Below are 23,004 nucleotides of genomic sequence, written 5' to 3' on the forward strand. Positions count from 1 at the left end.
GAAAACTGAGGGAATTCGGAAATGTCAACTTGGTAGACACCCTGGTCTTCCAATGGCGACATTATTTTTTTTGTCCACTTTCATTTTCCCTTTCCTCAATAATTTCTGCATTTCAATTTCATGCACAGCTTATTACTCCTATGCATTTCTTAGCTTCATTGCCTGTTGGCTTTCGTGGTTGTATATTTTAGTCTATATGTTTGAATAATGTTTTTTTTTTCTCCTTCCTTCAATTTTGGCCTTCAGCATCCTTGAATTCCTTCAGCTACCCTTGAATTGTGATTTCGAGCAGAAAACCGCTAAACGACGGGAAGAAGAGAGGGACACGGACCACAGCGCTGTCCCCTTGTACTACAATGTGTCCTGTTTAGCGCTGTTTTCTGCTCGCAATCGTCAACCAACCAGCCCAAATGCATACTCTTCTGCTGTTGACTTGTGCTTAAGTTTTGAGCCGTACATTCTTTCCAAACCCTGGGCATAACAGAACATTGATGGGAACAGCCTTTTTTCTTCTAGTAGTCTGTATGAAATATGCTGATGATGATCGTAATTAAAGAGGAATAGACCCGCAGCTTCAGATGGGACGCGAGACGAAAAATTGGACAGAACGAGCGGTACCGTTTGTCCTGTCCACTTCTTCGTCTTACGTCCCGTCTGAAGCCGTGGTTCTTTTCCTCTTCAAACATGTCGGACCATCGGACCAACTGGGCCAAAGTTCCCCCCTCTGGAACATGATTGTAATTCTTGTCTTGGTGCAGTCCCGTTCCTCTGTGAATGATGAGCGAATGTCTTCGTTTAGTGTACACCCACTTAGAATGATTAAGCCAGTGGTGCTGTCATGTGCTTCGTTTGATTGGGAATATTTTAGTGCCGCAACGGACATTGGTTAATGAGAAATAGGTTAAGGCAATGCATCTTTCAGCTGGGTCCTGCTCAACTGTATCGGAAGGTGTCCTTGCGTGTCGAGCGCAGTCTTTTATTTCAAACCACTTTCAATTAATGAGTTTGACTGTACCTTTAGCATTCACTAGTCACCTCGAAACAGCTGCGTCTCTTGCCTTCCTTTCAGTGTGGTACTGACAGTGGACCAAGTGATAGAGCTAGTGACCACAGTGTTCCACGGCCTGGTGCAGGAGGTACGAGTGAAGCCAAAGGTTCTCGAGGTGAGCTCGTTGTTCACTCCTGTCGCCTTCGGTTTGTAACTTCTGTACGAGAACTCTTGATTTGGCAGTTGCACAACATTTATTGAACACAACACACATTCTTTTGTGGCATTGTGAAGCGATGTTGCGCAGTTTCTATAACTTGAAGATCTCTGGACAAAATCTTGTTTTAATCCTTTATAAATGAGCATTGCCTGCAGGCAGTAGACCGCTAAGCAGATTTTTTCCTTGCCAAGTTTCAATATGGAGTATGGAGTTCCTGGATAAATGTCCTCAGCCAGCACCGAGTGACCGGCAGCAAGTATGATTTGTTGATTTAGTGCAGAAACTCGGGACGAGGAAAAAGGACTTGTGGCACGCGAGTCGCTTTCTTTTGAGTGCACGGTCAGAGGAGACAGACCAGTGCAAGAGGGGTGTCACGCACATGGTGCAAAGCAAATGCAGGGGCCATATATGGTGCTCCTGTGACGAGACCTGTGTGCACAAGTTCTAAAGAGAAAAAAAAAAGGAACCGTGAGGTGGCTTGGGGTGAGGCCCGCTTCCAGTGTTCTGCCTGCTGTTGCACCCCGTCACACTGGAAAAGTTTTGCACTAAATATTTTTTTTCTTTTCGTTGATTATGCGTATTCTTGATGAGTTTTGCAAATTTGAATAGAGAAGAAAATTTATTTTGGGTATTTAAATGTCTCATCCTTTAACGCTTTCCTTTCTGCTGGAAAAACTGCAGCTTTTGGGTTGTTTAGTAAGTATTTTCTTTTCTATCTCAGCTTATGCTGATAGTAAAGTGTATAGTATCAAATTGAAGAGGAGGAATTTTCTTTCTTACAGTACTAGTCCCAAACAAAATGTTTATTAAAAATCTTGAAAAGAAATATTCAGACAAGAATGTTCTTATATAATTTGTTATAAACAATGTAATTGTTGCCCTGCACTGAGAAGCCTTTGAAAAAGTTCTGAAGGTAAATTTTCATGGCAAAGCACCTGTGCAATATTTGAGCAGATATCATCTTCCCATGTAAAACATTTCTCGGTATATGAAAGAAAACGTTAGCCCTTGGCGACCAGCCCTGGCGCTGTGCCGAAGTAGACTCCTGGCCGTCTTTTTCTATGAAACTCTACTCCCTGCACGGCCGTTTGCAAACGATCCCCACCGAAGAATTTTAACGCCCTGCAGATAAGAACTGTGACCTTTCGAACAATGAGGATATTTTTGCGCCGGTGCATGACAGCTTTAAGCAGTTTGGCGAAGAAAGCAAAACTACATTCCAAAATCTGATGAACGAGTTTTCTTCAAGTCAGTGCTGCTTCCAAAGCCTTGCGTGCAGATGTATTAGAATCTGCCGAAATGAGATGTTTCCGGGCATGAGTGGTGCACGGTGGCATCTTTGAAACTACTAGTGCTCATCGCGCTGACCACGCCCCTTCTTTGGAGTCACTTTAAGAATCTGCATGCAGCAGGGGGAAAAAAGTGCAATTTAATACCGAAACTGACAAACGGTTCCTAAATAACCCACTGATTAGCGCTAGTTGTCCGTGAGTGCTTGGACAGTAGCAAAATACCAATTTGGAATAAGGGTAAATTTAAAGGGCCAAAGGTGTACATACAATGGTACAGTCAAAGTGCTGGTCTGAAGTTCGATCTGTCAGAAAAATTTTTTCTTAGACTACGAAGTATTGTTTCTGAGGAACTCGAAGGGGGTGGGGGGGTTCTGCTGTAGCTTTGTGTTGATTTGGTCTCGGATGAGGTCACGAGTGTGTGGAACTTGGCCTAAGGGCTATAAGTCTGTCTGATATGCCAGAGGCACGGGGAAGGGGTTTAAAGTTTTGGGAAGGAGCTTGCTGACAAGACGTGTCATTGTGTGTGCATGTGCAGAACCTAGAGGAGAAGCGCAAGTTTCTGCTACGTACAGCTCAGCAGATGCAGAAGGACCAGATCTCATTAACTACCAGGTAAGCAAGTGGACTGATAACACGATGCTTGACCATCCTTTTCTTTCTCTGTTTCTTACGTTTTCTTTTTCTTTTTTCTTGCTTAAAAGTGCTGCATAATGGGAAATTTGCCCTGTGCAGTTATAAATTTTCTAACAAAGAAAAGAGCAGAGAAATGCAAGTTCCTCTCGTACTGGAGTTATAGGCGCACTATATCCACATTTGTGGACACAACTTGTTTTTGCCTGTTCCGTCAAGTGGTGACCAAGGAGAAAGCAGCAGACATTGAGCGTCAGGGGAATTGAACTCCTTGCATGGTCAATGTGCCTTCATTTTGCTTCGAATGTACTCCGCACTGCTACAAGGGACCACTTTGCCGAAGGTACCACCGTGTTTCACGGGGCATTCCAACATGGCACATTTCGCAAGCAACGTACATAGAATAATTTTCTTAAAATTTGTAATCCGAATAGAATATTTCTCACTGTTTGATTCGAGAGTTCGCTATTTGAAGTCAAATATTCGTTTCGTTTGAGTACTATGGCACAAAAATTGTTTTTGCAGTCTGCAGGAGGAAATTCTGAGGCAAACAGTCTTGCAAATGGTTCTACGGCAGGAGAGCCACGATTGTTGCGTAGACTCGCACGTTTGTGAACTTGCGCATAGAGGAAATCATTTGTGCGCAGTTGCTTCCAGTTGTTAAACACTCATGTCGTGCTTTAGGCAGGCTACGAATTTTTTATCCAGATTTTAGGCAAATGTACTCATTGTTTGGGCGATGTCATCATTAAAACGAGGTGCACTACGATATGTTAATGCACTTCACTTTTTCAATGAGCACTGTAGTTCTTCGTGCCTTGGCTGACATGCCTTTTGTTCGTTGAATTACCATCGCAGCCATAGTGTGCCAGATAGTCACATTTCCTTTCTTCTCATTTACAAGCTCTTTAATGGAGCTCCTCAAATAACGTAAATATGCATTTTGTTGCCAAACATGGCAGTTCTTTTATTTTACTTTCTTAAGAGGTGGTAAAATATTCTATTGAATATTCAAAGCCTGTTTTTTCCGGATATTCATACTCACTTCGATTTTAAGATTTCACTGTTTGCACAACTAATAATATTTTGTTTGCTTATAATGCATGCAGTCAATAATAAAATTGTGCATATGCCTGAAGTCTGTGATTGAATTCTTTTATGTGAAAACAGAACATTACTAACTGAACAATAAATAGATAATTAATTGCTCTCCCATTATAATGACGCATCAGAAAATGCACAAAGCATCATCCTCCCACCTTGCCCTTCTTGCAGTGCCTTGGAAGGCAGTTTTCTAAATTGGAGAAACTCGTAGACGGTCTCTCATAGTAATGAATATACTGTAGTACCAAAAACTCTATCACAGCAAGAGAAGGGCATAAGCCATAAGGGCAAGCGCATACCGTATTTACACGATTGTAAGTCGACTCGAATGTAAGTCGACCCCCCCATATCGCTTGACTGAAAAAAAAAAAAAAAAAAAGAAACCCGAGGGCGCATTCGATAACGAAAATTTATTAGTAGCTGAAATGGTCACTGGACTACTCATCTTCACTAGTGCTGCCATCGTCATCGTTGCTGCGGTCCCACAGCGCGTCGTGGTCCAACGAAATTTCAAATTTGGCAAACGACTGCACCAGGACATCTTGCAGAACAGCAGCCCACGCCAAATGCACCCAACGACACACAGCCGTCAGGGAGGCTCTTTTGACAGGTCCAGTTGGCGTAATTTCGCAGTCTTCTGCCGCCAGCCACTCGTACTCATGGCGGAGCAGAACCTTAAAATTAAGGCGGAGGTCCGGGCTTGTTTCATGACCACGTCGCACTTCAATGGCAGGGACCGATCACGCATTTCAGTGACGTACGCCGCAAGCTTAGCCTACAGCTCTGGAAAGCGTCCAGACTTCGGCACGTGGGAAATTTCTCACTTGCCGCCACAGGGTGAAAATTTCGCTTCGCTGCAGTCGCCACTCTCGCACCACCCGTTTAGAAACATCGAAATTGCGGCTCGCTGCGCAGTGATTTGTTTCTTTGGCGTAAAGGATGGCAGCCCTCTTGAACGCTGCTGTGAACGAGTGCCGAAAGATTAGTGGGCCTGCAGCACTCATGACGACTAGGGAAACGTAGAAGTAGCACGTAGCCGAAGTGGAGCGCGTCAAGAAGTTAGTCAAACCAATACCAATGCCTTTAAACAGAGAAAGAGAAACCCGCGAGCGGTGTCTGCTCTTCCACGAACTATCGATACTCCCCGCAAGCGCCGCCGTTCTGAAGGTGCCGCCGCAAATGGGAACAGCGGCGCTTTTATCAACTATCGACACCTCCCCCCCCCCCCCCCCCCCATGAGTGTTGCATGCACTGTAAGACTCAAAAATGTTGAAAAACCCTTCCGAAAAGCGAACAAACACGCGGGATAGTGACAAGATACAGGTAGGGCCATAGCACAAACATAAAATTGTAACTACGTTGTAGGTCTCGTTGGTATGGCTTTTTTTGGCGGGGCCATGTTTTGGTTTCGATTGTAAGTCGACCCCCCAACTTCAGACTTTCAAATTTTAAAAAAGGGGTCGAGTTAAAATCGTGTAAATACGGTACTTTCTGCTGTTTATCTATGCAGAGCTTATAAATCTTTTTTCTTTTTTTCTTAACACATGTCCACCATGCATGTGCTCACACCTTGCTTCACACTAACAAAACATTTGTGGATGACGCATTTCTTTTTAACAAATTAACTTATGTGTCACTTATACAGTTGTTGCCTTTCCTTTTGATTGAACGCTTCCAAGATCTCGCAAGCTCCTATGTTTCTGCTCTTTCCTAGGATCCGTATCTTCACATAGCGTGGCTCTCATTAGCACGGGTCTGGGCCTACCCAAAAGGGGAGTCAAAGTGATGTTTGGAGGGCCCTGGCTGGGCTCGTAGCTGCGGTCTTGGGCGGGGTATGACCCGTTTGCCCAGGTCGGGCCTTGGAGCACACATAGTTGCCTCTTCATAGATACAAGGCATTCTGTGGGAAGCTCAGTTGACAAGTTGGGGGGAAAAAATGGCACTATAATTACTCTAGCAAACAAAATAAAAAAGAAAAGAAAGGGGCCTACTAGTCAATTTTCTGCATATATTGTGCTGAAGAAGAACGGCAGATTGGGCGAGTTGGTGGTTTTCCATGATGTTTAAAAGCAGCGCAATGACATACACCGGACAAGAGAATAGAGGATGAGACACACATGGCGCTGACTTACAACTGCGTTTATTGGAAAAAACACGATGGCTTTTTGAAGCTTTACATCAAGCGCACGCACATGCTCGATGTGAATAAAGAGCACTTGTCATTCCCAAAACATTGCCACGTGGAAGCGGGTGCGATTAACGCCGTTGTTCACCCCTGTTCAGCAAGCCCATCTCCTTCAAAGATAAGGATGCGGAAGGCTGACTAACACACCCACTACCTTGTCTCGTTATGTGGAAGGCTTCCACACTTCCCTTATAACACTTTCATTGTGCACAAACAAGATTTTTGTGTCATTAAAGAATGGTGTACACTCCCATTCGAAACAGTGCTTTGGCAGGTTTGTAGATTTCTTGTCTAAAGAATTCCGGGGCTCTGGTAGCCTCAAATTAATGCATCAACCTTTCTGCCCTATGTACGAAAGGCCGCAGTACAAAGGGATTTGGTAAAGAACAGCAATCTTACAGGGCACGGGCGTTTTTTTCATGGTTTATTTTACAGCCTGTGTTCTTTCCTATACCTTCTCTCTTTCTTTGGACAGCTGCTCCCAGCTTCCCTACTTTATTAGGCGCTGACAACAAAACTTTGACGGCATATCTTGCCCCTACTTTCTTAAATCTGTGTGAAAGAGAATGAACGTGTGGCATTACTGCTACTTTTTTTTACTCCTTTCATCCGGGCTATTACGCTGCTCCAAGCCGCGTTTGGAGGGCTTAAACTTCCTCAGGATTTTGCGTGCACATGAGACAAGGACAGAGTCCTTGAAACCGGTCTACCTGCATCGATGTACCTGTGTCTCGAAACTAGTGCTCATCTTATGACGACAAGAGTTCTTGACTGCTGTACTTACGCAGCCGGCTACTGTTCCATTTTAGTTTAGTTTTATAAGTTTACTGTACTACCAGAGTACAGTAAACCCTCGTCTAACGAAGCTGCTTTATTTGAATTATCACTTTATTCAAAATTTCTTCCAGTCGCGACCCAAACACACGCATTTTAAATTGGATTACTCGGAGCATACCATTCAGCTGCTTCGCTTAGAGCGAACTCGCAGCACGGGCCAATAAATTCGGCCCGTACTCTGCTGGAGCTCACATCCACATGAAGTCGCACGAATGCACACTGTCCTCCATATTGTTTACATTAAGCGCATGCTCCCTTGCTCGATCACTTACGCAGGGCCCCGGTCTGGCCCACGTTGTTCTATTCCCACTGGTTGTTCTCTCTTCGTGTTTCATTTGCTTTCGAATCTGTCGTACTTGGCCAGGCAAATCTGGCTATAACAGACTGAATACTAGTACATGTCAGTGAATGCACCCACAAGCAGTTTGTGAAGCGAGTCCCACGTGGCCAGGTGATCTTGTCAGTGCAGCTCCGCAAGAGCGACCTGCCAGGCAGGGTGGCTTTGTGGCCATGGTGAGCGTGAGGTTGCAGGCTTTATTGCTGACCACGGCGGCCGCATTGCAGTTCAGGTGGAAGGCAGGAGATGCTGGGGCACCGTGCTTTGGGTGCAGCTCGGAGAACCTCCGGTGGTCGAAAGTAACCTGGAGTCGCCCCATTATGTCGTTAAACCTCGTAATATCAAGTTTAATAATCTTTGCTTGCAGGCTAGTTGTTGATGCATTCTTTGCGGAAGGGTTGGAGCACATGCAAGGTACTATAGAAAAAGACGGCAGGACAGATTGCTAGTTAGCCGAGGTTAAGAGCTGTGGCATCTTTGGATGGTCACTGCGATCCTCCATATCTGAGCAGCCCAATTGCATAGACTCTCTGGATCCAAGTAGGTGAGATCCTGTGCCAACCAAACACCTACATGTCTTCTTTTTTTTTGAGCAGTGAAAGGGAAGGAAATGAAAGCTAAGGGGAACCTATGCAATGTAGCCTTAATTGGCTGCTGATAATAATTGTTGCCAGTGATGGTCGTCATTTCAGAGAAAGCAGCTAGAGTCCCCCTTGGCCAGTGCGGTCGCAGGAAAGGGCGGGGTCATGTGACCATAAGGCAACCAAATTTCTTGGCTCTTCCAAAAGCACTACTGAGAGTGCTTCTTGACGCTCTAGTCTGGAATCAGGTGACAAAACAGGACCATCCAAATGTAGTCAGAGCGCCTATTTTTGAGCATTTGAACAACGTTTGTTAGTGCTATAGATCACTCAAAAACGAACGTATGAATGTGCCACTAGGGAGCTAGTTTAGTGGGAGCTTAGTTGAAAGTCAGCATCCTGTCCCGTCCCTTCTTGCTTTTTTCATACACTTTGCATGCACTGTAGCACTGCTGCGAAGACTCGTACTTTGAATCTTCTGCAAAGAGTGTGCTTAGATATTGTGAAGTGTGCCCACACAGCGTCGGGTCTCCTTGTGTTCCAGGGTGCAGTCTTCGCTGGCCACTTTCCTGGTGCGGCTAAACCAGTTGCCGGAGAAGCTGAACCCGATCATCCGTCCCCTGATGGAGTCCATACGCCGGGAGGAGAGCCCCCTGCTGCAGGTGGGCAGGGCCAGCTGCTGGCACCTCACGTGCTGCCTTGGTTTGCTCTCTGTGGGTTACTAGTATCCTAAAGGGCCCCGCCTCACCAGGTCCCATTCCAAATTTTTGTTTTACAATGCAAGTTGTAGAGGCCATATTACTGCAAGAAATTTTCATGTTGGTTCATTATTAGAGGAGGACAGAAGGTGAGTTTCCCGTTTTTGAAGTCGCGTTTTTAAAGCCGGAAGCGCAGCTACGTTGGTGTGCCCTCTCCCTTTGCACCTCCAATCAGCTTGCCGGAGTGGATAGGTGCAAGCTTTGAATCTGCATTGCTACGAGCCGCCGGAAGTGTGTGCTGCTGACATGCATCAGAACAAAGCCTACAAAACTTCTGGAACAGTTTTAGCGCTCCTGTGCTTTTCCATGGTACGTTGAAGAAGAAAATGAAGACCTGCGCCGTGATTACTTCAGTGTCTCCGTTGCTGGCTGACGCTCACACTCGTACACCCTGAACACTGCTTTCAAGCTTACACACCACACTCCAAACTCGGCTTGTCTCGTGAACAACATGTGCTGTGAGAAAGACATGGGCCAAAAAAAATCTTACCTCACTTTTCGGACACCTAGAGCAACAGTGAGAACGTCAGGAGCGCAGTTGCCATGACAACGTTGACGTTTAGAGTACCAGGCCCAGTGCTCCCTTGCGAAAAACACCACGAGACTTCTGCCACACTCTCTCCAACTGATGCAGGCTAGCTTGGGCTTCTCCTATGCTTTCCTTCGTCCATGCGGGCAGCGTTGACACTCTCTCCTTCCGGCTCGACTAGAATCCACAAGCTAATTTCTTCCATGTCATCTCCCATGCTGGAGCAGAGGGACCGATTTATGTCTAGGTTGCGAGCTCTTCTTTCTTTTTCTTCTTTCTTTTTTATTGTGATAGCAATTATAGACGGCCACTGTTGTGCATGGGGTGCAGCTGAGTGCGGCTGCTCGTGCTCTATCTGGAATGTAATCTGTGTTGGGCTCAGAGGCTAGGCGCCCCGAGAAGCCTGATGGCTTTGTGCGCACTCTGTTCTCGTGCACCTAGTTCAAGTTCAAGCGATAAGCAGCACAAAGATGAATTGGCTCGCTGCACCTGCCGCTCTTCATTGTACCAGCATTTTGACAGTGAGTGTCCATTGCAATGCAGTGGAACTTCATTGATACATTCCCGTTACGTTTTCCCAGCGCCAACATTTGCAAGCAAGAGCACGAAAAATGACCCAACGGTGATGTTTTGCCGGTTGATACATTCCCGAAAACGAAATTTCTCAGCACCAACCTTCAGTACATTGCCATACTGTAATCGTGCTATATGTTTTACGGCTGCTAGATCCCGTGTAAACAAGAAATGCGTGAAGTGCACGTGATCGAGAACAGTATATAGCTGCCCACTGTGGCAGCTTCACTGCAATACTCGCCCGCCTGTCTCGCGTTAGAACGTGGGCACACACTCAGTTTATCATTTCAGTACGATCAAATCTTCTCTGGGTTCGTGGTATGCAGGATTCACAGCTATCACCACCAATCCTATTGCGATAAGCATCTTCATATATCTGTTTCAAAGCGCATGGCGCTGTCGGAAGCGTAGTGCACGCTTTTAATAGGCCATAACCGAAACACGCTGCCTTTCCGTGCTGCAGACTGTGATCGTATATGTTTTCCGGCCACTAGATCCCATGTGAACAAGCAAAGGTGCGAGGCGCGCACAATTGAGAACACTATATAGCCACTGTTAGGAATGGCCGTACGGGGTGGCAACGTGCCAGCTTTCAGCCCGCTGCACGTGTTCCAATCCCACCAGACGGGGCGCACTTCAGAGAACTGCGGATGACCGGCAGCCACGTGGCGCACGGTCAGCTCAGGAATGTGGTACTCGGCTGCGCCGCCCGGGACAAAGCAGAGTTCTACGAAGCCCTCTGACGTCGGCTCCGGCCCTTTTCACCTGTGTGTATGTGTGGCACGTGTATGTGAGTAATCATCGTCCTCCAAGTCGACAGCCCTCATCCCCCAATAGGGCGGGTCATCTTCGGTGACGTCGAACGGTGACGTCGAACGATGACTGGACGAACGTTTCCGTTCGCTTGGAATCAAGAGCTTATAAGCAGCGATTGCTGGCTGCTAGAGTGTGCTCGTCGTCGAGAGCTGAGTGCTCGTTGTCATGCTAGAAATGTACTAGTGAGCTGTGTGCTCGTAAGCTGTTTGCTGTATGTTAGTCTTGCGGGCTCCATATGGGAGTCGCGCTAGACTGCCAATGTATCTTGCTTCAAATGTAAATACTGCAAATAAATTCTTCTGTCCTAAGGCCCGACGAAGAGTCAAGCTCCTTCCTACAGCTACGACTGTCAAATCTGACAACTGATTGGCAGCGGTGAGATCGGCCTACAGCTCGTAGATCGTCGACAACTCTAACAAATGGTGGCAGCGGCGAGATCATCCGACGAATCCTACATCTGGTTGGCAGCGGTGGGATCGGCCTACGGCTCCTAGATCTGCCTACGGCTCGTAAATCGGCCTACGACTCTGAGACAGCAACGGCAGCTGACGGACGTTGGCACATGGTGACCGACCGGCATCCTGATCAAGTTGGAGGCGACTTGGGATTGACCACCTCTTGCAACTGACTGGGTACTGCAGAGAAGGACTGGTGATATGGCGCTGCTTCAGTGGGTAAGCGTTTGGTTTTGGCTGTAAGATTTACCAGGCTTCAATTTCTCTGTGTTTTTGGACTTGATTCGCTGGGATCTTTTACTTGTATACTGATTTGCGTGGGTATCACAACAAGTATTGTGTGACAGCAGAGCCAAAGCTTAATGTATTCTGATTTGTATGGGTATCGCAACAAGTATTGTGTGACAGCAGAGCCAAAGCTTAAAGTAGCAACCATGGTCCTAATGTGTTTGACGAGAGCTGACCTGTTGTGGTTGTGTGAAGAGATCGAGGTAAGCGTAGAGGAGGACTTGATGGAAGAAGAAATTTGTAAGACAATTCTAGAAAGTAACAATGACTCGAAATTCATAGAACAAATGAGTAAACGAATTCTAAACAAAAAACTGGAACAGGAAGCAATTAGGCAAGAGCAGGAAAAATTTAAGCAAGAACAGGAAAAATAGGCAGGAACTGAAAATAATTTCTCAGGAAGAAGGCCTAACAGAAGTAACGAGGCAGTACATTGATGCATTGAACGAAGAGATTCAAGGTTTAGAGAAGGCAATCGAACTAAATCAACGGCGGCTGTAGAAATCTGTAGGCTGGACGCAGCGAAAGTGGGGGGAAGTAGACAGCAGATTTCAGTCGAAAGCCGAGAGAAGTAGTAGTACCTGTGAGAGTAGCAGCACGTTCACAGGTGAAGCTGAAGTGCTAGCAGCTAACGATGCCTTAGTGGTAACAGAGGCCGTTAAAGGCCAGAGTGAGAGCGACGAGGTGCTGTGCCAACAGGACTGTAGGGACAGCTAGGCCAGCTGCGAACAAATTGGCACAGTTACCGCGCGTGTGCGTTGCATCTCATGGTAGTGAGGTCGTTAGCAAGGTACAGAATACTACGGACTTTACAGACGCGAGCACCCATGTCGAGTCAGATCTGCGTGCCGAAGATAAGTGCCAGCTGGACGATGCAGTTGAGAGTAGTACTCGGGATGGCGAGCTCATTAGCTCACGAGAGAACAACTGAATTGTTCAGGGATCGGTGTGGCTCTCCGCCAGTCTAGGTAGCCTAGAGATGCATGATTTAATTAGGAATCGTTCGGACTGTGTGCGTGAGACAGCGATCGAGACCGACGGGCTGTGTGTCGATGCACAGCGTAAGCTGAGCGATGCGGTAGAGGGCAGTTCGCAAGAGGGCGAGTTGCATAACCTGAGTAAAGCCTGCTACATTGTGCCAGAGTCGGTTGAGCTGTCCGCCAGTTGAGGCAAAGATAGAGTCGATCTAAATGATAATCACTCAGACTGTGCGAGTAAGAGACCGATCCGGGCCGACGAAATGTGTACCGGCCAGCACGAGGCGCGAGAAGGCGACATGATAGAGAGTTCACAGAAAAAGCGCCGCAGAAAGAAGCGCCCTAAAGATAGGAATGCGGTGACTAATGTAGCGCCGCCAAAGACGGCGAAGACCCAAAAGGGCAGGGCGCAAGAAAAAGAAAGGTGCGGTCGTCACTGACGATGTTGACGCATCAAACACGTTCGAGCCACCGGTCAAAGGGGGACCGCGAAGCATGTTCTGCACAAACGCGGACAAAGGGCACGGGGCAGTTAAATTCCTCGTCGTTCCGTCATTCTCTTCGAAGCTCAGCGTGCAGTACGAAGAAGCGCAAGGTGGCAAGACGAGACCAGGTGGGGAGTACCGATGCGGTCAATCGAGGTCATGTTGAAAGCGGTGCGCCAGGACGAAAATTGGCAGGGTACTCTAACGTCATGGGGGAGCTGATAGTGAGTCAGCCCTTGTGTTGTTCCTCGGTAGCCAGAGTAGCTTTCAAACTGTGACCACCTCGAGTACGGCTCAAAAGTATGAGTCAGTTGTAAATGCTTGGTACGGGAGAGAGCTTCCGTAGAAGTGAAAGGTGTTGTTCTATTTTTGAACATTTTGGAAATTTTCGTGATTTGAGACTAAGAATTTCTTTCAATATGTAAGGTATGAGCTTTGTTCGTGTTTTTGTTTGAGAAGCTCCGAGAGTTGAAAGACGCGTTTTTGTAAACATGTAGTATCGCGAGGTGTTCATTAATAAGTAGATAGGCTTTTTTTGTATGTGTGTAAGTAACCTGAGTGTAAAGGTTATCGTTGAGAGGCCTATGGTAACGCGCGTGTGTTTTAGTTAACCTTCTTTTTTTTATGCGTTTATTTATTTTCTAAGGTTAAGCGCGTAGATTTTCAGTTAGTGCATCATTTGCACTGAGAAGAGCTCTTAGGTCCATTAGCGCGTGTCCTGTGCGGACGGAAGGAAGCAGAAGGTTTATGACTGGGTTGCTCGTGTGTGTTGAGGGCAGCCGTATTCTGACTTCTGTAGTACGCGTGCGTAGAGCTAGTTAGTAAAAGACACATTTGTTCAAAGGTTCCTCTGTGTTGCTTAATTTACGCAAGTTTGGTTGTTTGTTTAAGGAACGTGTCCTGTGTGGATTAAAGGAACAAATGTGAGTAAGCGTTGCAAGTACGCGTTTGGAATAGAGACCGCAAAGCTAGCGTGATTGTATTTACGTACCTGTGCAGTTGGCCAGACGGTTAAGTGGCAGCAGTACATGAGATAAGTACGCCACTGTGATAGGATAAGAACAGGCTTTTCGCGAAGTTAGGCTGCTTAAGTTATGTTTGTGTACTGGTGTTTGAGAGCCTTCGGTTTAATTCTGCGTAAACCTTTACTCTTGTGCAGCGCGACGGTCGGGTTTAGTCGAACTGAAGAGGAACGTGAACGCTCGCTTTGGCGGCACAAAATTTTGGGGCAAAATTTGGGTTTCCCAGTTGAGTGACTTGAATTGAAATTGTGATAGGAAGCCTGGTGGGTTAGCAGCTAATTCCGGGAGTTTGAACGCTGAGCGGTGTTGTGTTGCCGGGTCGACTCTTCTGTGCCCGTTGTTGTAAGATGGTTGAAGGCATTCCAAGTACGCAGGGGTTGCAGAGAGCAAAGCCATCGTCTTGCTCGCCAGCCATTCTCTTCCTGCCCAGCGGTTGCCAGCACTGGCCAGGCGAGATATTCCGGGCCATGGAGGAACTGTTAGGAATGGCCGTATGGGGTGGCAACGTGCCAGCTTTCAGCCCGCTGCACGTGTTCCAATCCCACCAGACGGGGCGCACTTCAGAGAACTGCGGATGACCGGCAGCCACGTGGCGCGCGGTCAGCTCAGTACTGTGGTACTCGGCCGCGCCGCCCGGGACAAAGCAGAGTTCTACGAAGCCCTCTGACGTCGGCTCCGGCCCTTTTCACCTGTGTGTATGTGCGGCACGTGTATGTGAGTCATCATCGTCCTCCAAGTCGACAGCCCTCATCCCCCAAAAGGGCGGGTCATCTTCGGGGACGTCGAACGGTGACGTCGAACGATGACTGGACGAACGTTTCCGTTCGCTTGGAATCAAGAGCTTATAAGCAGCGATTGCCGGCTGCTAGAGTGTGCTCGTCGTCGGCAGCTGAGTGCTCGTTGTCATGCTAGAAATGTACTAGTGAGCTGTGTGCTCGTAAGGTGTTTGCTGTGTGTTAGTCTTGCGGGCTCCATATGGGAGTCGCGCTAGACTGCCAATGTATCTTGCTTAAAATGTAAATACTGCAAATAAATCCTGCTGTCCTAAGTCCCGACGAAGAGTCAAGCTCCTTCCTACAGCTACGAATGTCAAATCTGACAACTGAATGGCAGCGGTGAGATCGGCCTACAGCTCGTAGATCGTCCAACAACTCTAACAAATGGTGGCAGCGGCGAGATCGTCCGACGAATCCTACACCACCTGTCTCTCTTGAAAACAACGTCTCGCGCAACTTCTTATTGTGGTATCAGCAAATCTCTGCGCAGGTTGTTGCACACTGCATTCACAGCTATCGCCGCCAAACCTATTGCATAAGCATCTTCACCGATCTGTTTTACAGCGTGTGGTGTGTAGTGCCCCCCCCCCCCCCCCCCACACACACACAGACACACACTTTTATTTTGGTGCCCGGGTTTCAAACCAAGTGAGGTCCATAACTCTCTGTGGCCATGAATATAGTTCTAGTGTTGTACCTGCAGGCTGCCTGATTGATAGCAGCTCCAATACAATCAGTGAGGAATTTTTTTTTCTTTTGGAAGAATTGACCATGTTAATGAATGAAGGCTCTGACTGTCAGTAGCCTTTCAAGTCATATTAACCTGACAATGGCTGTAGAACTTAGGATCAGAGAGCCAGTGATAAAGATGCAGCTGCTAGATGCTTTCCAGAATTGTACTGTTGTATGATGCCTCAATCACTTCTGCAGCCAGGTGTCTGTGTCAGCCCAAGGGGCCTAGTGAACAAATCTCATAAGGAGGTTCTCTTTATGAAGGGGTGGTATGATAGATATTGTTACGACCTATCAGGACAATATTGTTACGTAGGAAGACGCAGACGAAAAGCTATATACAAGTATAATTACAAGGAAATATGCCCCACTTGGCCAAGAGGCAACAGCCTGTGCTAGCCTCAAAATCGTCGTCTTCACACTGCTCGCCTCTTCGTGATTGTAAACACTGTTCCGTAGCACTACCCCCGGCGGCAAAAGTGCCGTCCCGGACCGACTAAAGGCCGGACTCGGAAGCAGTGTAGTAGGCCTTGAGCTTACTGACGTGCACAACATCACTAGATGCCAGAGTAGAGGACGAGGTTGAACTCACAGGAGCAATTTGGCAGGTCACAGGCGTCACCTGGCGCAGCACGTGGTAGGGCCCTGTGTATCGCGAAAGGAGCTTTTCTGAAAGTCCGACGTGATGAGAGGGCGACCACAGGAGCACGAGCGCACCAGGCGAAAACTGTACGTCACGGAGGCGGGTGTTGTACTGACGCTACCGAGTAATTTGCGAGGCCGTCAGTCGAGCACCGGCAAGCTAGCATGCATGGTCGGCGAGGGCGATGGCGACGTGCACATACTCGCTTGTTGAGATCGCAGCAGGAGAAAGGGCTGTGTCAAGGGGCAAGGTTGGTTTGCGACCGTACCGTAGGTAAAATGGAGAAAATCCGGCGGTGTTATGCCGGGAAGAATTATATGCAAATGTGACTTAAGGAAGGGCAATGTCCCAGTCATGGTGGTCCTTGGAAACGTACTTAGACAGCATGTCGGTAAGAGTACGGTTTAACCGCTCTGTCAGGCCATTGGTTTGAGGATGGTGTGAGGTAGTGAGCTTGTGTTGAATAGAGCAGGAACGCACAATGTCGGCGATAACTTTGGAGAGGAAGTTACGACCATGGTCAGTAAGCAGCTGTCGCGGGGTGCCATGCACTTAGATAATGTCACGCAAGAGAAAGTCCGCGACGTCAGTGGTGCAACTGTTAGGGAGAGCTCGCATGATAGCGTATGGGGTGGCGTAATCAGTTGCGACGGCGAGCCATTTGTTTCCAGTGGATGACGTGGGGAAGGGACCGAGGAGGTCTAATTCAACACGAAAAAACGGTTCCACAGGGACGGTGATCGGCTGGAGATGACCGGCAGGTAGCACCTGAGGTCTTTTCCAATGCTGGCAGGGATCACAGGCAGCAACATAGCGTCGGACGGAGCGAACGAGACCAGGCCAATAGAAGCGGCAGCGGACGCTGTCATATGTGCGGGTTACCTCAAGGTGTCCGGCAGTGGGTGCGTCATGCATCTCAAAGAGCACAGTCTGTCGTAGATGTTTTGGCACGACAAGAAGACCAGAGCCGTCAGGGAGGAAGTTCCTTCGGTACAGAATGCCGCCCTGGAGAACATATCGGCGAACTGATGCGTCGTTAGGTGTAGAGCGCAGACGCTCGACGAGTGCTCGCAGCGATAGGTCTCGGTACTGCTCATCGGCGATGTTAGCGAAGGCAGACACAGAGAAAATGCCGTTGGCGGTACTACTGTCGGCGTCGTCAGGCTCGTCTACTGTGTAGCGAGACAGGCAGTCAGCGTCCTTGTGTAGGCGGCCAGATTTGTAGGTGAAAGTATACGAATATTCTTGGAGGCGTAGGGCCCAGCGACCAAGTCTTCCTGTAGGATCTTTCAGTGAGCATAACCAGCAAAGTGCGTGATGGTCTGGGACAACGGAAAAGGGTCGGCCATATAAGTATGGGCAGAACTTCGCAACCGCCCAAACTAGGGCCAGACACTCACGCTCAGTGATGAAATAGTTGCGCTCCGAGGGTGAGAGGAGCCTGTTGCCGTAAGCGATAAAACGGTCGTTGCCGCGCTGGCGTTGTGCCAGTACTGCGCCAGTTTCGTGACCGCTGGCATCAGTACGGACTTGGTAGATGCAGAAGGATCGAAATGGGCCAGAACGGGAGGCGTTGTGAGAAGGCCGATTAGAAGCGAGAATGCAGAGGCCTCGTTATCGTCCCACTGAAAAGGGGCGTCTTTTTTTCAAAAGCTCGGTTAGTGGTCGTGCTATGGCCGCGAAATTTTTCACGGCATGGAACAAAGGCTGATGAAGCTGCGCACATCCTTGACACACTTCGGAACAGGGAAGTGCGTAACAGCGTGGATCTTGCCTGGGTCCGGTTGCACTCCGTTCGCGTCAACGAGATGCCCAAGGACGGTAATCTTGCGACGGCCGAATTGGTACTTCGAAGCATGGAATTGCAGACCGGCTTGACGAAAAACGTCCAGGACTGGTGAGAGGCACTCGAGGTGCGTAGCGAACGTTGGGGAGAATACTCTAATGTCGTCCAAGTAGCACAGGCACGTGGACCATTTGAAACCGGGAAGAAGGGAGTCCATCGTGTTCAAAAGTGGCAGGAATGTTGCATAGACTGAACGGCATTACTTCGAATTGATAAAGACTGTTGGGTGTTATAAAGGCAGTCTTCTCGCGGTTGAGATCGTCCACGGCAATCTGCCAGTAGCCGGAGCGAAGGTCAATAGAGAAGAAGTAGCCAGCACCGTGGAGGCAGTCAAGGGTGTCATCAATCCGAGGTAGGGGATACACGTCCTTTTTGGTAACTTTGTTAAGGTGCCGATAATCCACGTAAAAGTGCCATGAGCCATCCTTCTTTTTTAGTATTTATTCACTTCGCGCGACAAACATGCTATTTTTGTTTGATGCTGCGGTGGCCCAGCAGAGACGACAGCTGCCTCAAACTTGCTGAAGCTGCGAGCCAGCATTTCAGCCAGCCCCCTCTTCTCGGCAAACACTCGCATGGCAGATTCCTCATTGGTGTTACGTATTCTCCGTGCACGCACACAGTAGCGCTGCAGAAGTCACGGGGTGCCTTTTTTATTGAGGGGTGCTGTTCTTGTCGCGACGATTGCATTCATATGGCTGACGTACCGCTTCTGCCACTGTCGGGCCTGAATCGCCCATGCTGTCGCTTTCTGTGCCGTCGTCATCACTGTCGCTAGTCGACACTTCTGCAACTACAGAGGCAACGATGGCAAAAAGTCCAACCTCGTAGCCGACATCTCTTCGCGGTTGCAGCAGGGCTGCCAAGCAACTTCTTCGCATTCTAAATGCCACACACCGTAGTCGACAGTAGGCCCATGTCGCGTGCCAGTGCCGACTTTTCGGGTCGCGTTCGATAGCACGAACGACGTCTAATTTTTATTCTATTCTGAGCACCCGACGTCTTTTTTTTTTCTGAGTTTCAGCATGACGCGAGTTCTCGCTTGCACGACGCCACAATGCTCTCTGGCACGGCACCGAATGATGTTGATGTTGATGAGACTTCACGCTCAAATGCACAGGGTGCTTAGAGGCCGTTGTGCTGATCTCTGAGGCTTGTTGTTCTGCTGGGCCGCCTGATGAAGACGACACACCGCAGTGTTTGCACAACGAAAAGTTGAAACACTATGTGCTAACCGATACATACGCAGTAAGCTGGTACGGTTTATGCGGTTACAAAACACATTATGTTCAATGGCTGCTGAGTCGGGAATTTGACTTCACTACTTCTAAAACGAAAGTGCTGTTTAAGCGGATACGGTTTAACGAGGTTTTACTGTAATAAATATGAGGGCATTGGGACATGCTGCTGCATTGCTGTCTAGTGTTTCATTATTGTAACCAGGAGGCGATTGTGGAAACAGTGTTGAGATTAGGAGTTAGAAGAGGAAAAAGAAAGCCATCTCACAATGACTGTCAATGGTAATGCAATTGGCATTGACGCAATGTAGCAATACATTGTACAGTGGAATCTCGATGATACAATTACGGCTAATACGAATTTCTGGATGATACGAATTTTTCTGTGGTCCTGGCCTGCCCCATTACTTAGCAACGTGCTAGAGAACGGTTGTTACGAATCAATATTCGACCCGCATTGGTTGATACGAAAATTACCGAAGAAACATTGGAAATTATAAAGTGTGCTTGGCAAAAGACAGACGCTGCTGCCGTCTGCGCTCCGCTTCCCTGGCTTTGCTGTTCGGTGAAATGGCCAGTCGCTGCTGCCGTCTGCGCTCCAATTCATTTGCTTTGGTGTTCGGCGATATCGCCTGTGGCTGCTGCCCTTTCGTTCTACTTCCCTGCCTTTGGCACCTGGCGATCTAATCAGTCGCTGTTGGCGTTTCCGTTTTGCCTCCCTTGCTTTTGCATCTGGTGACATGTTCAGTCGTCGCATGCACATTCGCTCCTTGTTTTTCTGGCATTTGGTGTTGGGGGAATCCGGCGTCCGCTGCCGCTTCCCCGAACCGCTTGGCGCGCAATCACTGGGTCGCTTCGGAGCTATGCCACTTGACTGCAACGTGACGTCACGGTTGCTATGCACAGCAGCGCCCCCCACCGGCGTGCCGGTTGCTAAGGAGGGGAGGAAGTTGCGTCGCTGCGCGGAGGAGAGATTTCAGCGCACGTACAGGCGCGACCGCGAGCATGAGCCCCACTGACGGCAGTGAAAGAGAACAGCGCGCAGTCACGCCATTTCTCCCTCTCTCTTTTGGTGCGGAGGCACAGACGCGGCACCGGACAGCGCAGAGGCCGCGACTGGGCGTGAAGAGTTTGAAGCGGTGGCACTTTTGTTGCTTTTGTGCTTCTCTTAGACGTGGGCGACGGTGAAGGACCACCACCGGCGGCTGGAACACTGGATGCGCTTGAAGTTCTGAGGCGTGCTATGGCCGCGGATGAAATCAGCGACAACATGTGCACGCATTTTTATGGATTTGAACAAAGTCTGCTAATTGACCTGACAAAGAAAAACAAGCAGAAGGACATTAGAGACTTTTTCTTCAAGAAATAAATGCTTTTTACATACACGTGCCTGAGTGAGTTCACCTCTGACTCTTTAATTTAGCTAGTTTGAATTGCTATGATGATACGAATTTTGGCTAATGCGAATATTTTTCGTGACCCAGTGAGATTCGTATCATAAAGATTCCACTGTATTGATAAAGAGCTGTCTCAAGTGGTCATTTTGAGACTTCCATTGCTTCAGTTATGTGCACATGCACTGTTCCTCAGTATTGGCCCACTTTGCTTTCGCACTCACTTGCCAAGGTTGGCAAAGAGCATGACGACAGCTCAGTGACAGGGGTAGAATGACAAAGGGGGAATGTCATCGAAAGAGCACTAAAGATGGTATGACGATAATGGCGTGACAGCGAAGGGGACATGACAAGAGTCAGATGACAAAGCTAAAATGTGGACGATTAAACAAACACGACAGCAACATGGTGATGGTATGACAATGAAGGTACGGTGATGACTGTAGGTGCGGCGATCACTTTATGACAATGATGGCATGACGAGGGTCTGATGACGAAGCTAGAATAAAAATGCAATGACGACCATGGTATCGTAGTGGTATGAGGACAATGGGATTACAATGACGGCATGAACAGGGTCGGATGGCGAAGCTGGAAGGACAACTCTGAAACTACCATGACGGCATAACAACTGCTACCAAATACCTAGTAGCCCAAACTGTTAGTCAACTTGGTTCACTGGGTCAGCATGAAAGGTTCACACCTTTCATGCTGACCCAGTGAACCAAGTTTGCTGCACCATTAACATTCCTCAGTGAAAATTCCCTGCATCGGGATAGCAGGAGGGGGTAGACATCCTGCGCGTTTTGCTGGGTGCTGAAACATATCAGGGCTCCGTATTTTCCCCCTCTCTGTGACCGCAGCCCTCCAACTCCAGGCAGCGGCAAGAGCTCCCCCGATTAGCCGTGCGAGCATCCGACTCCACTCGCACGTTGCCCGTGACGCACCCCTAGAAGGTGGGGAGAGCTCAGATCCAGAGGCCGCGACTCCACCCAGGCTGGATTACACGGACACGCCACAATCCGCATCGTTCAGGCACCTCTGGACCATGAATGGTCGCCGGCCTTTCCCCTGACCGACTTACGAGATGGACCGCCTTCCGCACTGTGGCCTCCAATAGGCTGGATTACAGGCGCGCACAACCCTCCCCCGGCCCTAACAGTACGGTTATGAACTCTCTCAAGGACGCCATTCCATGCTGAGGCCTCTGTGCAGCTAGATCACAGGGGTCCGCCAAGCCCCCCAGCCACTTCAGGCTGGTCTGGTTAATTCACTCATTCCATGCTAAGGCCTCCCTGACGCAGGATTACAAGGGTCCACCACGATCCCCGGCCACTTCACAATAGTCTGAGCTCAGGGACATCATTCCATGCTGAGGCCTCCATGGCTGGAATATAAGGGTCCGCTACAACCCCCGGCCATTTCAAACTTTGGTCTGAGTTCACCGCCTAGGGAATAACCTGGTGAAGTTTGCCCTGGTGAATGCCCTTGATTGTAAGTCGGTTGGAATGGAAACGGTCGACTTAATTTGTGAGTGAAATAATCAACACCTTGCCCCCAGGCGATAGGTTACAGAGACTCGCCACAAGTCTCTGGCATGGACCAGCCTTGGCACTGTACATTGCCACGCACTTCAAGCTCCACAAGAGAGGCATAGTTACTCCTGCCGTTCACCTGCACTTTTCTTAATTTCCTCACGTTGACATTCAGAGCACTGGGCAGAAATCGCATTACGTCAATGGTCCTCGCAATGCGAGAATGGTGGCCTGACTAGAGTAAGATGACAAAGCTGGAATGATTACATTTGGAGGATCACGATGGTATTACGATGGCGGTGTGACAATGAATGCATGCTGACTATGACGATGACAGCATGACAAGAGCTGGATAACAGAACTAGAATGAAAATGATGCAATGATGCACAGGCATTATGACCATGAGCACATACTTAGACACCCACTTGACAACTTGGTCCAGTCAGTTTGCATAAAAGGTGTGACGATGACATGAAGAGAGTCAGATAATAAAGCTGAAATAATCACCAGATTTCGGAATATTAGTTTGTACTACTGAGGCATTGTTCACACGACACGGAAACCCAATAACTATTGTTGTTCTGAAAAGTTCAAATTGTGAAGCTCATAGTACTGAAATATCTTTACATTCAAACTATAAGAAGTCAGCAGGGGTTTTTAGAAAGTTCATTAATCTGAAAAGTTTGTTAATGTGGTGTTCGTAGTAATGAGATTGTAGTTGCTTGTTAACAAATACACACAGTGTGCTTCACTTTTTCTACT

The 23,004-nt window shown here is 48.2% G+C and overlaps 1 protein-coding gene across 2 annotated transcripts in view; it reads left to right on the forward strand.

Moving 5' to 3' along the window:
• The window catches only part of Hel89B (histone acetyltransferase 1), a 392,774-nt gene that overhangs the window by 231,958 nt on the left and 137,812 nt on the right, over nt 1–23,004 (forward strand). For both annotated transcript variants that reach the window (XM_075703080.1, XM_075703081.1), the window contains exons 19-21: nt 1,070–1,163; nt 3,036–3,112; nt 8,719–8,836. In XM_075703080.1, coding sequence (XP_075559195.1) covers nt 1,070–1,163; nt 3,036–3,112; nt 8,719–8,836 — 289 coding nt within the window. The remainder of the gene's footprint in view (nt 1–1,069; nt 1,164–3,035; nt 3,113–8,718; nt 8,837–23,004) is intronic.

The sequence above is a fragment of the Dermacentor variabilis genome, chromosome 8 (assembly GCF_050947875.1).
Source record: "Dermacentor variabilis isolate Ectoservices chromosome 8, ASM5094787v1, whole genome shotgun sequence".
Lineage (NCBI taxonomy): Eukaryota > Metazoa > Arthropoda > Arachnida > Ixodida > Ixodidae > Dermacentor > Dermacentor variabilis.